We start from the raw sequence: 12,536 nt of genomic DNA on the forward strand, positions 1-12,536 counted from the left end.
CCTTTCTGTGTAGCTCAGTAATAAATTGACAAAGTTCCAGGTAGAAAGCTAAGAAATCTTGGAGTCTTGGCAGATCCCCTTCCATTATCTAGCACATACAGAGTTTTCATAGGCACTTATAGTTTCTGTTGTTCCTCTGTGAATCTGTGTTGGCAGAGCAGTGTGATCAGACAGCATAAGAAGATGCATTCTTTCTGAATACTGTCCAACTGCCTTGATGTCTGTGATGCATTTGAACCACTGCTGCCTGGCACTATGTTTCTCTCTTCTTCATCTCTGAGAATGCTAACCACCTCTTGTCTCACCTTCTCTCAAGCTATCAAACTATGTTTAAAAAATATCTTCCACCCTCATGCAAGCAAGCTGTTCCTACCTGGGACCAAATTGGCACAGTTGTGCATGCCAAGAAAGCTACCAAGGGGATGGTCAGGTGTGTCTGCCAGGAGACCCCTGCCAGAAAAACTGTGGAAACTGCCCTATGAAATCTATTTTGTGAAAATAAGATGGGCCTTGACAGGAGAGAAGAACTGATATGTCCAGAAATGGGGGAGGAGCTCAGGTAACTGCCAATAAAGTGAACAGCCTGAGGAAACCTACAGCAACCTTTTTAAAGAGAGAAGAGAACATTGCTGCTGTATAACTGTATCCCAGAATCTGCAAAGCTGAGGTAGGATTCTAGCCTGGACAACATACTGAGATACTATTTAAAACATGTATCAGTTGAATGCTTCCAGCGCTGTGGTGAGCAGCAGATACCCAATTCTTCTATATTATTCTGTAAGAGTAAAGGGTCAGAAGGGTTAACACATACTGCTAACAAGTTTCTTTTCTGAGGAAGTCACTTTGAGGTTCATCAAAGGGTAGATGGGAGAACAGAACAGCAATGGCAGTAGATGTTGGAGAAAACAAGTAACAGGACAGGAACCTACCACAAAAGACCTCTGAAAGAGCCTACCTAGCAATGTATCAAAGCAGATATTACGACTCATAACCAAAATTCAGCAGAGTGCAAGAAACCTTAAGAAAGGAGTAGGACTAAATATGACCAGGAGAGGGAGGAGCTTCATAAGGACCAAATATATCTGGAAACAGGGACCTTTTATGAGACTCTTTCTCCAACCAAGGACCATATATGGATATAATCTAGAACCTCTGCTTAGATGTAGCCCATGGTAGCACAGTATTCAAGTGGGTACCCTAATAAGAGAAATAGGGACTGTTTCTGACATGAAAGCAGTGGTGGGCTTTTTGACTTCTCCCCTCCCCAAGAGAGGAGCAGCTCTGCTAGAACACAGAGGAGAACTTTGCAGCCAGGCCTGAAGATACCTGATAAACTGGGGTCAGATGAAATGGGAGGAGGTCCTCCCCTATCAGTGGACTTGGAAAGAGGCAGGGAGGAGATGATAGAGAGAGGGTGGGATTGGGAGGAAATGAGAGAGGGGAATACAGCAGGGATACAAAGTTAAACTGAAACTAATATTAAAAATATTACAAAAAAAGTCCAACAAAAAGTAAAAATAAAAAACAAACAAACAAACAAAAAGGTTACTGCTGCAATCCAGGCAGCAGGGCTTGGAGAGGTTTGCCCAACTGATTTGAAAATACATCTGTTTTCCAAGAGATGGTATTTATTTGCAGCTGGGTTCATGAGAGATTAGTTTAATCTGGAATATAGCCCTAACCCATCTCGTCTATGCTGTGGTGGGAACCAACAAGTATCTCTGTAGTCCCCTTAGCCTTTCTCTCTGGAAGATTGTTCTCATGCCCCTGTTTGGCTCCTGGTTGGAGTCAACATCTTACATGCTTTCTCAGTTTCCACTGTGAACTTTCTGAAAACAGTGGTCAGTGCTTCCTGATTCAGAGCTGAGGGTTAAATTTTCACGAATTTTCCAGGCTTGTTGACAACATGGTAGTAGTATGAAATTAGCCAAGGCACAATGATATTGCACTCAGAGTGCCAAATGCTGTCAGTGGATGTTTTCCTGCAGGGGCCTCAAGAGCTAGTTATCAGACTGTGGCCAGGCTCAGCCAGCACATCTTTACCTCTTTTTCTTATGAGACTATTGAGGCAAATTTCTGAGGAGGCTTTCCTGAGGAAGGAGAAACCTCTGCTGGGAAGGGAGAAAGCAGGGTCCATGTACTGTATGTGGATGGTTCTGAGTCTTACTGGCCTGCAGGCTGCCTTTGTAGCATGTTCACTTCTTTTTCTGTTATTGTGATAAAGTACTCTTACAAAAGCAGCTTAAGAAAGGAGGGTACACTTGGCCTCACAGTTAGGAGGAAACTTCCATTGTGGTGAAGAAGTCCTTAACTAGGAGCCTTAGAGGCAGCTGCACCTGCATGTCAGGGAACAGAGTGATAATCGCTTATGTGCAGGAAGCAGAGAGAGTGTGATGAACACTTGTTACAGGAAGCAGAGAGAGTGATGATTGCTTGTTTTTGCACACTTCCTTCTCCATTTTGTTTACCCCAGAATCCTAGTCCTGTGAATGGTGCCACCCACAGTTAAAGTGTGCTTTCCCTCATCAGTTAGAGTAATCTAGAGACCCTCACTCAGGCATGTTCATAGAGTTGTCTCCATGGTGATTCTACAGCTGACCACGTTGGCTATCATCCTTGGTCATGGGCAGTTTATTCTTGAATCTACATTTGTAGCAAACATTATAGGTGATTTTGACATGGATGCTATCTGGACCACACTTTGGAAATTAATTCTAGAGAACACACAAAGCTCTCTAGTGATCATACGTGCACACATTATATTATCTAAACCCATCAAGAAAGGCAAGGAGAGAAGACAGGGTCTGAGATTGAGGGAGCACTGAGTCTCTGCTTCTCCAACCCTGTTCTTTTTTTTTTTTTTTTTTTTTTTTTTTTTTTGCTAAAAGGTTACTTTATTTTTATTTTTTCAATGCAGTTTATTCAGGAACTTTGAACAATCATCTGACCCTGGGGAAAGCCAGCTCACAGCTTAAATAGCCTCTGGGTAGCCAACCCAGGTGTGCCATGTGGGCAATGCAGATAGGTCCACATACATGGAAGCAAGCCAGATCCTCGTCCTTAGCCAAATGTGGAGTTCTTCGTGACAGAGAGCACTCACCATCGGGAAGGTGGAAGGCGGAAACCAGCTCCATCTTTAAGGCATAGCATTCCGCAGCTCTCTACAGTTCCCCCTTTTTGTTTTAGACGCATCAGGCAAGAGTAGAGGTCTGATCTCTGATATTAGAAATAAATTGGGACTTTGTACAGATGTTCATTTAGGTGTCATCCACCCAAAGAGCATCAGACCCGTCCGATACCTTTTTCTCAGAGGTGGGACCTGGGGCATCAACCTGCATGCAATCAGACATGCTCTTCTCTGGGTCCAAAGCGGCTGACCCTGAGTGCAGTGCTTAGCCTCGCATTCTGAGCGTATCATTTTAGCTTTTTATGGTATCCAACCATGCTTGGGGAGAATGTCCTGCTTCAATGGCTGTAAAGGCCTGAATGATCATGGCTGCATCACACTGTTGTGAGACTCTAATCTTGCATATATACCACAGGCAAACCAAGGAGACCAACACCAGAAGGCCTGCTAACGCTCCCATGCCCGCCCATTCCTTCAGATGATTCTTGGCTACAGCAATCCATGTTGATTATCCTGTGGCTAGTCCTGCGTCCACTCTGGTAGAATTTACTGTGACAATGGCCTCTCTCAGCTGCTCCATGGTAGTATCGAATTCTCCTGTCCAATTACCTAAAATATAGCTCGACAATTGTTTAGACACATTTGCAGCACAGGAAGAATTCTCATGTTGTATGCTAGTGACACAAAGTCTGTTCTTACTTATTCTTCTCCTCAAATGTGAAAGGAAGCTTTGGGCTGCATACTCTCACCTCAAGAGACTCCAAGGCGCTGAGAATGTTATTGACCCCCTCTACAGATGCATTTGCCAGAAAGGTTACTTGGGCGAAGTCCTAATCTGCTTTGGAGACAGCATGGAGAGACATAGGGAATTAAATACTGAAACTAGAAGAATGTGGCAAGGAAGGCTGACCTCTTTCATCTCCATCCTGGGTATGCAATTCCTTCCTTGAAGGCAGCACTCTTCCAGGCCAGGGTATCTGCAAGGTACAATAGGCAGAAGAGGGCAGGCAAGGCTGGTGCACTTGGACTAGTCCTTGTAGGGACAGGCTAGGTGGGTGATGGGGAGGGGCAGAAGAGCTGTTTCCAAGGAGAGGGCTTTTTGACAGACAGACTGGCAGTGCAAAGACTATCAGGAATAGAGCTGTGGATAAGGTCATGATACCACATAGATTAACAGACTAGCTATGAGAGCAATAGGGACAGCCACTAGTGGAAAACATTGTCCCTTTTCCCCTTGACTTCTTGTGTTTTTCAAGGAGGAATAAACATTAAAGAGTGCTGAAAATTAAGAATCCTGACAGCCACATGGTGGTAGCCATGCCCAGCAGGGAAGGTGTCATTTAAATATGGGATCAAACCTGCTTGTGTGTACCCTTAGCTATAAGCCACAAATTAATTTGTCATAGTAACAGATCTTCTCTGTGCCTGAGTGAGTGTGTGATAACACAACATGCTCATTTGTTTTACAAATGCCTTCTACCAACTGTCACCCCAGAAGGACAAATTATTATAGCTGATCAGAGCACTGGATAACATCTCACACAAACATGAACAATCAATGATAGATAGATAGATAGATAGATAGATAGATAGATAGATAGATAGAGCATAGACCTGACCAGACAAAAACCTTAACATATCAGCATTTGTGTTAAAATTGGCCAAGTAAGCTGAAACAGTCTCCCAGAAAGAACACAGGGAAGAAGTCAGTGTCCTTGCAGGCCAATGCTGTATTCTCTGAATATTTTTATCTTCTGTGTGATGCTCCACTCTTTGCAAAACCTCCTAGGGAAAATCAAGCGTTACCCACAGGGCATGGGTGTAAAGACAGTCTTGCAGTAATTCATACCTTCAGCTAAGAACCCTAAGGATGGTTAATGAGAATGGAAGGAGGTTCAAGTGTCCTATGAAATACAGACCACACCCACACACATCCACACACACATTCAAGTTTGCACACATGCTCTTAGACAGGGTAAAGCTTACTTTTTACCTTCGCCATGTACCTGGCTCATATAGGAGAGCATGGAGCCTGTCCTAATCTCCTGGCATCCTCTGATAATGGAAACCAGCAGACTACATAACTTGCAAGGTCCAGGGCAAAATGCAAATGTGGAGTCCTTTGTTCAAATATTTTGCTTGTCAAGAGGGCACAAATGGAACAGTTGGTCTATCATGGTCTCCACTGAGATGCCCTTGGGTGGAACTTGCATCTCTACATGTAAAGATGAAACAGCTCAGCAACCCAGGTACTTGATCAGGGTCTGTGGGCCTGCCAGATGGCCTTGTCACACCTTGCCCTTTAAGAATAGAGCACTTAGAAAGCCCCAGGTAGGTCTCCTGGGAAATTCCTAGAGAGTAATGGGAAGATGTGAGGTTTGCACATCACAGGACCATGTGCTCTTTGAGTGCCTCAGTTTACCAGGAACAGCACAGAGCAAATGGAAGGCAGAAGGCATACAGGGACTAGGCCTGACTCCAGACCCCCTGAGCAGTCTCAAAACCCATGCACCTCTGACCATGACATTTTCTTTCTGTATTTGGACTTTTAAGACAAAACTTATGCCTGGCCACTGAGCAACCTGGGAACCTTCACTGTGCTGCTATCCTCAGACAAGGGACTAAAAGTGGTTGATGTGAGTATCTAAGATGTCCGCTTCTAAGGGGCCAGTATAAAAGGCCTTAGTAGGTAGTACCTTATTTAAAGTGAGAAACATTTATCACATTCAAGATAAGGATGGGGGGGTGTCTCATTTGTTGTTTTATTTCTGTGAAGACAGAAGCAGCTTATAGTGGCCATCATGGCAGGGAGCATGGTGGCAGGCAGGGATGATGATGGAGCAATAGCAGAGAGCTTTCTTTTATCTTGACTCTCAGGCATCAGAGAAAGAGAGAGAGAGACTGGGTGTGGCATAAGCTTTTAATACTTCAAAGTTCATCCCTCTGACACACTTCCTCCAACCTTCCTAAACAGTTCTACCAACTGGGAACCAAACATTCAAACATGTGAGCCAATGAGGACCACATTCCACGCCCTGGCCCCCAACAGGCTTGTAACCCTATCATAAGGCAAAACACATTCAATCCAACTTCAAAATTCCCAGAAATCGTCACAGTCTTGACAGTTTAAAAGTCCAAAATCTCTTCTGAGACACAAGGAAATTGCTTATCTGAAACCCCCTGTAAAATCACAAAGCAAGTGACATAACTTCCAACACACAAAGGGAGGAAAGGGGGCAAAATATGGAAATACCAGCAAATTCAAAATCCTGGCTTAGATGACTCTTCCAATCTCCCATTCCTTTGATCTTTGTTGAGGTCATCACACTTCTCTTTCTTATGCTGGTTCCATGTCATGTCTGCAGCTCTCCTTTACATGCATCCGGGGCTCTGACATCTCTAACATGACTCTCCAGTGCAATCCCGGCTTTATGTTCATAGGCTCACATAACAGCCTCTTTGTTCCTCCATGTAAGATCTCATGTGTCACATGGCTGGAAGCCTTTTCTAACCATGGTGTTCTAACCACAACTTTTTTACATCTGTATCTTTCTTGATAAAGCCATAACTAAAGATGCCAAGTTCTTCTGAGTTCTTGGGATGGAATCTGTTCCCATCCTTTAATCACATTCACAATAAGATATGATTTGTTGATGGCTTTCCTTGCTCCACAAACTGTTTTTTTTTTAATGTTGCATTAGCTCGCCTTCAGCCAAGATGTTCTCAGATGATGTTTTTTGCTACCTTCTGTTAAAGTCCAGTATAAGGCAGTCTCCTTCAAATGGATAAACCATTGCCATTCAACCACCTAAGATGAGTCGGTCTACTGGTGACCTCCAGAGATGTCCTGTGTCTCCTCTGCTGTGGAGAAAAAAACAATGTCAACAAGCCTATATCCTAGATATTTTTGAAGGAGACTCCTTCCCTTTAATATATAAAGTTTGTAGAGAACACACTAAAACTGTATCTGATGATTGTTGACTATTGAAGGAGTCTGGTATTTGGAATTCTGCCTCCTGACCTTGGCAGATGCAGGTCTTATCCATAGTTTCATTTCTCAGAGACTGTCCTTGGTGGTGGGTCTCTGCAGGCAAAAGCTCTGAGCCTGAGAAGTAGATAGCAAGCTCCCTGAAACCGTGCGAACCAGACAGCAAACATTGTGTAACCTTGAATGAATTCTTGCCAGCCTTGCCAGGTGGCACATATGTGTTGCTACTGTGAAAAAAGTTTGTTTGTAGCCTTTTCTTTATAAATGTTGTTTGTACGTTCAGTAAATTGAGACTTGATCAGGAATCTGTCTTGTTTCCATTCTTCAAGACTCTGTCCCCCAATTTCCACTCCCTTTTTCAAGTGGACCCTATTCAACTAGCCCATGGGTGGGATGGGTCAGAAAATGGAGGAATAACCAAGATACATATTTGGTGCCATAAATTTACTATTCCAGAGCATCCTCATTCCATTGTATATGCTCTTTATTTTTTACTGTCTGCTCTTTGATTGTGTGACATAAGTACACCTTTTAAAAACCTGGGGTGGTGCATATCTGCAAGTCCAGGACTACCTTCTCTTTTCATTTAAAAACAAAATCTTGAGAAGTTTTCATTCTGGTCCTCTTTTCTAGATTCCTCTATGCCTAGTACCCTCTTACTCCCCTTGAAGCCATTGCTCTTTTCTCAATACCATGTCAGTTCCACCGTGAATACATGTCAATTGATACTCTGTGTATCAACTCATACTCTCCAGATTCCAACTGTCTTCAAGGCTTGTGCTCACCTGAAACATAGCACTCCAGCTTAGGTGTCTTTGATGATGTAGTAGTGGAATGTATTATCCAGATATTCTCCAGACATCACCCTAAGTGGCTCTCTTTTCTTAGGTAAAGGAGCTCTTGATGAAAAAGAGGCTGCTTGGTGCCTCGTGAAGCTCCACATCATTGCTGGGCAAATGCGCACTGAACAAATAAATAACCCTGATACATTCTATACCTTGATGGGGAAGTCAGGGAAAAACTTCAATAGAGATAAGGTCAGAATTTCTCTGATTTTACTCCCATGACAGCACCAAGGCAATACCTGGGCTTTGTATTGGGGTTTTGGGGAACTTTGTATTGGGGTTTGGGGAAATTTGTAGAGTGGTTTGGAGGAACTGTTATAGAAAGGGGACTCTTTCGGTCTGCCATGAATTGGCTTTCAAGGCAACTATCACTCACCTGCTACTACTAAACCCAGAGATGTGAGGATAGAGACCACTGACCCAAAACATCTTGGTTAAATTAATTAAAGCAAGCAATTAATTAAACTACACTTTTATAATTTTGTGTACACAGGCTTGCCTCTTTCTAAAGGTGGGGTTCAAGAGATCAGCATTGGACATGAATGAGATAAGGGTTTTTATAGTTCAGAAGTAGGGGGTTTCAAATAGGGGATTGGCAGGCAAATAGGCATAGTTACAGAAGCAGAACATTAGCATAACTAGATGGTCATACAACCTCCTGAAACACAGACATAATCATAACAAGTGGTCATAATAACCTTTTGAAACAAAGGCATGGATGCTGTTTCCTGGAACAGGCAGTATAGAACCATTTGAAGTTAAGATTAGAGGTAGGGCATAGCCTAATCCTTAAGAAACAGATATTTAATCATAAATGGTAATGGACCTAGTTTGTCCTCACTATAAGGTGGCTTTCAAGCTCAAGATGAAAGCAGGCTGGCTTGTCACAACCATGAAGACAAAGTGCCTTAGCCTGCTTCCTGGAAACCCTGGTTCCAAAGCAGCAGCATTCCTCTTACAAAAGAAAATGAATAGATTGTGTTTGGTTTGGGTTCCTGTCACTGATGTATCTTCTCCAATCATCCTTCCAGTTTTTCTTTTTCGTGTTTTTTTTTTTTTTTTAAATCAGACTACCTCACTTTCCTTCACAACACTTTTTGTGTTTCAACTAAGCTGGTGACATGCAATTAACAGGTGTGCCTATATGGGTTGTGTCCTGGGCTGTTTCTTGTATTCCCCTTAATATGAAGAGCTGGCACCAATGGGTGCTCTTTCCATGCTAAGTACCAGCGTAAACCTTTATTTGAGTTATGTAAAATAACTTGGGAAAAGAGGATTCATCAGAATCCTTGGTTCACCTATTGGCAGTGGAGAGGTCACAGAAAATATCTGAGCCAGGCTTCAATTGTGGATCTGAGTGACACCAATCTGCTATGCTGTGAATGTGAGGATGGATGATAGCTATGATAGAGCAGAATATAGGTGACACAGCATGTATTCATATTCGAGAATATGTATACATATCCATGTATTCATTCATTACATTTATTGTCTGTAATTCTTAGGTTTAACGTAATAGGAAAAGCAATTAGTTCCAGTTTCTCAGGAAAATAATTTGTGTATTATTCAACTTCTTTGTGTAATATGTTAAAGGAGTGGTTCTCAACTGTCCTGATGCTGTGACCCTTTAAGACAGTTCCTCATACTATGGTGACCCCCAACCACAAATTTATTATGTTGCTACTTCATAATTGTAATTTTGCCATTGTTATGAAGTGTAATCTAAATATCTGATATGCAGGATAGCTGAAATGTGACCCCTGTGAAAGTGTCCTTAGACCCCCAAAGGGGACCTGGCTCACAGATGGAGAACCACTGAGATAAATCAAGAAATGTGTTTACAATCAACTGAACTGTGACACCCTAGGGCTTGCAGCTTAGTGGAGGAGAGCATACATTTACCAACTCAAAATTTGAATGTGATACTCATCAGTGATGTCAATGACCATACCATGCAAAGTGGGCCAAGGGGGGACCCCTTGTCCTCATGTAAGATTGTGTGGTTTATCCAAAGTCTCACAGCCAGAAAACTTGTATTTTCTAATCCCAGAATTGTTCTTTCTAGAACACAGTATTAATTTTATTCATTATTTTTTCTTTCTTTGGTATTTTAAATACCAATTAAAGTTCAACCTTTACGAAGGCAAAACAGTGAAAATTATCCAGAGGAACAGAGTTGCTTTAAATGGGCTGGTACATATCCTGGATAGTGCCATGGACAAGATAGAGCCCACACTTGAGAGCAACTCCCAGGTAAGGTAAGTCAGGTGCATTTGAGTTCTTTCTACCCCCACCATCTTTGCTGCCTGGAGAGTTAAATCTATGTAGAAAGTTTTACAAGGAAGATCTCAAGCTAGAGAAGGCAGGTTGGTTTGTGCATTTTCAGTAGGCTACTGGGTGTTTCTGCAGAGAGAAAGGAAGGCATGCTAGGGTGGGAGAAGATTTATAAATGTTTTCTTAAACTACTTATGGCTGGATCAGACAACTCTGCCTGGTGCCAGGTTGTCACTGCAGTTCGTTCCTTGTGCTGCCTGGAGGATAGTCATGATTGTAATGAATTTCTTCTTACTCACCTGCACGATATGGCCAGAGACTGTTATAGAGTGCACAGATTACATGACCTGTCAAATCAAAACACTCGTATACACAGAGCAGTTGGCTAGAGCCTTTTATACATACTCACACCTTCACCTTAACTCTGCCATGTCTCTCAACATGAAGGTTCATATTACCAAATTTTTTTTTTACTGACTTTTGAACAAAATCTCTCCTTTCAGCAAACCAAATGACAATACTACAAGCAAGATACAGCAAGTTCAAATTTTTATTAGAGGTACGTGCTTTCATATATTTCAGAAGAATGGAGTCAAGTCCTCTGTAAAATCAGCAGAGATGCCAATTTTCAATAGTTTTTCTAGCAGCTATTTCAAATGTTATTTTCAATAAGGTATATTGTTAAATTTTATTTTTCAAATGCAGGAAACCAAGGTTGGATGTGCCTTAGATGCAGGTGGCTTTGTTGATTCATATAGAATTTTTGTTCCAAGTAATGAAGCATTAAATAATATGAAGGTTGGCACCCTCGATTACCTCCTTTCTCCAGAGGTATAGTATCCCAGTTACCAAGTCATGGCATTGGCATCCCTGTCCCAGTCTCTGACCACTCTGGCATTTCTCCATACTAAGCAACAAATGTGCAAGTGCACACCTACTCTAATACAGTCAGACTCAAGCATACTGCTATGCTGATCTTGAAATATGTTGCCTTTTTGGCTCATAGATTCATTGATATAGTACTTGCTAGAATACCTTTAAATACCAGCAAGGACATCTTCCATTCTGAAAGTGCTATAGTGGAAAACCACACACACACTCATGCACAAACTCACAAGTTCCCTTCCCAATACCCTTATGGAGACTAACAATGGTCTGAATTTCCTGTTCCAGGGAATCTGATGCCCTCTTCTGGTGTCTGAGAGTACTGCATGCATGAGATGCACATTCATTCATACAAACACAATGCACACAAAACACTCAGGCACATAAAATACAAACATAAATCATTCACTAAAAATTAGATGGTTGATAAGTCTCAGCCAACAATTTTTCAGCATATGACATATTCTTAACGGTTTCCAGGTAATAGGCCAGATCACCTGGGGTCTTTGGAAGGTTCTTTTTTTTTTTTTTTGTTCCATAGCTGAGGACCAAACCAAGGGCCTTGCACTTGTTAGGCAAGTGCTCTACCACTGAGCTAAATCCCCAACCTCAGGAAGGATGTTTTTTAAAAAATATAAGCCATGCTTGAATGTTCTGAAACTTGCTGTTGCTTGTTGTAAAAAGCAGTTTTACTTCCCTTTAAAACTCATACTCACTTTAAGGTGATATTTAAAAAGCAATATTGCTCTCCTGGGAAATTACTAAAATCTTAAAATCATATGACCTCTCTAAAAATGTTACTTTTAGAATATGACAATAAAAGAGTTTTCGGCTACCTAAGGATATATGTACTAAAGCCAAAATAAGACAAATTGTAGAAAAAATTAACTGCTCTACTCTCTGTCTTAGTTCAGAAATCTCTGTCAGCCTTGGAGAGCAAGCAGGAGGAGGCTCCTTCTGGGTTCTAAGAAAATGTGTGGATCTCATCTGCCTCACACTATACAATGAGACCGAAGGCCTCTCATTGCTCTTATGGGACAGTTTATACCTAGAACAGGACCAACTGGCCAGCACCAACACTGCTCCTAGCCTTTGATTCTCTTTTTCTCCAGAGATTCAAATATTTCTGCCAACAAAGAATGTAAAGCCTGTGTTCTTTGTTCTGAGGCAAAAACTGGTTTTGCCAATGCCATTTCTAGTGAAGAGTAAAATGGCCATTTTCTAGTCTTCAGGGGCTAAAACATCTCAGACATAGGGATTTCTCCTCTCTCCACAGTGATACTACCATCATTTAACTTTATCTTCAGGAAAGAGCCTCAGAGGAGACAGAAAGACCCCATTCAAGCCCTGAATGTGGAATGTGTGTTTCCTTAATAAAGCCTTTTGTCTCTGAACCCCAGTTTTAGTCCACAAACCA

The 12,536-nt window shown here is 42.0% G+C and overlaps 1 protein-coding gene across 1 annotated transcript; it reads left to right on the plus strand.

Annotated features, from left to right (window-relative positions):
- Positions 1 to 542: 542 nt before the first annotated feature.
- LOC132651904 (stabilin-2-like) lies at positions 543 to 12,328 on the plus strand. The gene is made up of 6 exons (XM_060376854.1): positions 543 to 559; positions 3,852 to 4,057; positions 5,681 to 5,767; positions 8,004 to 8,158; positions 10,079 to 10,218; positions 12,232 to 12,328. Exons 1-6 carry the CDS (start codon positions 543 to 545, stop codon positions 12,326 to 12,328), a joined length of 702 nt encoding a protein of 233 aa, XP_060232837.1.
- Positions 12,329 to 12,536: the final 208 nt, after the last annotated feature.

The sequence above is a fragment of the Meriones unguiculatus genome (genome assembly GCF_030254825.1).
Source record: "Meriones unguiculatus strain TT.TT164.6M chromosome Y unlocalized genomic scaffold, Bangor_MerUng_6.1 ChrY_unordered_Scaffold_35, whole genome shotgun sequence".
NCBI classification, from domain to species: domain Eukaryota; kingdom Metazoa; phylum Chordata; class Mammalia; order Rodentia; family Muridae; genus Meriones; species Meriones unguiculatus.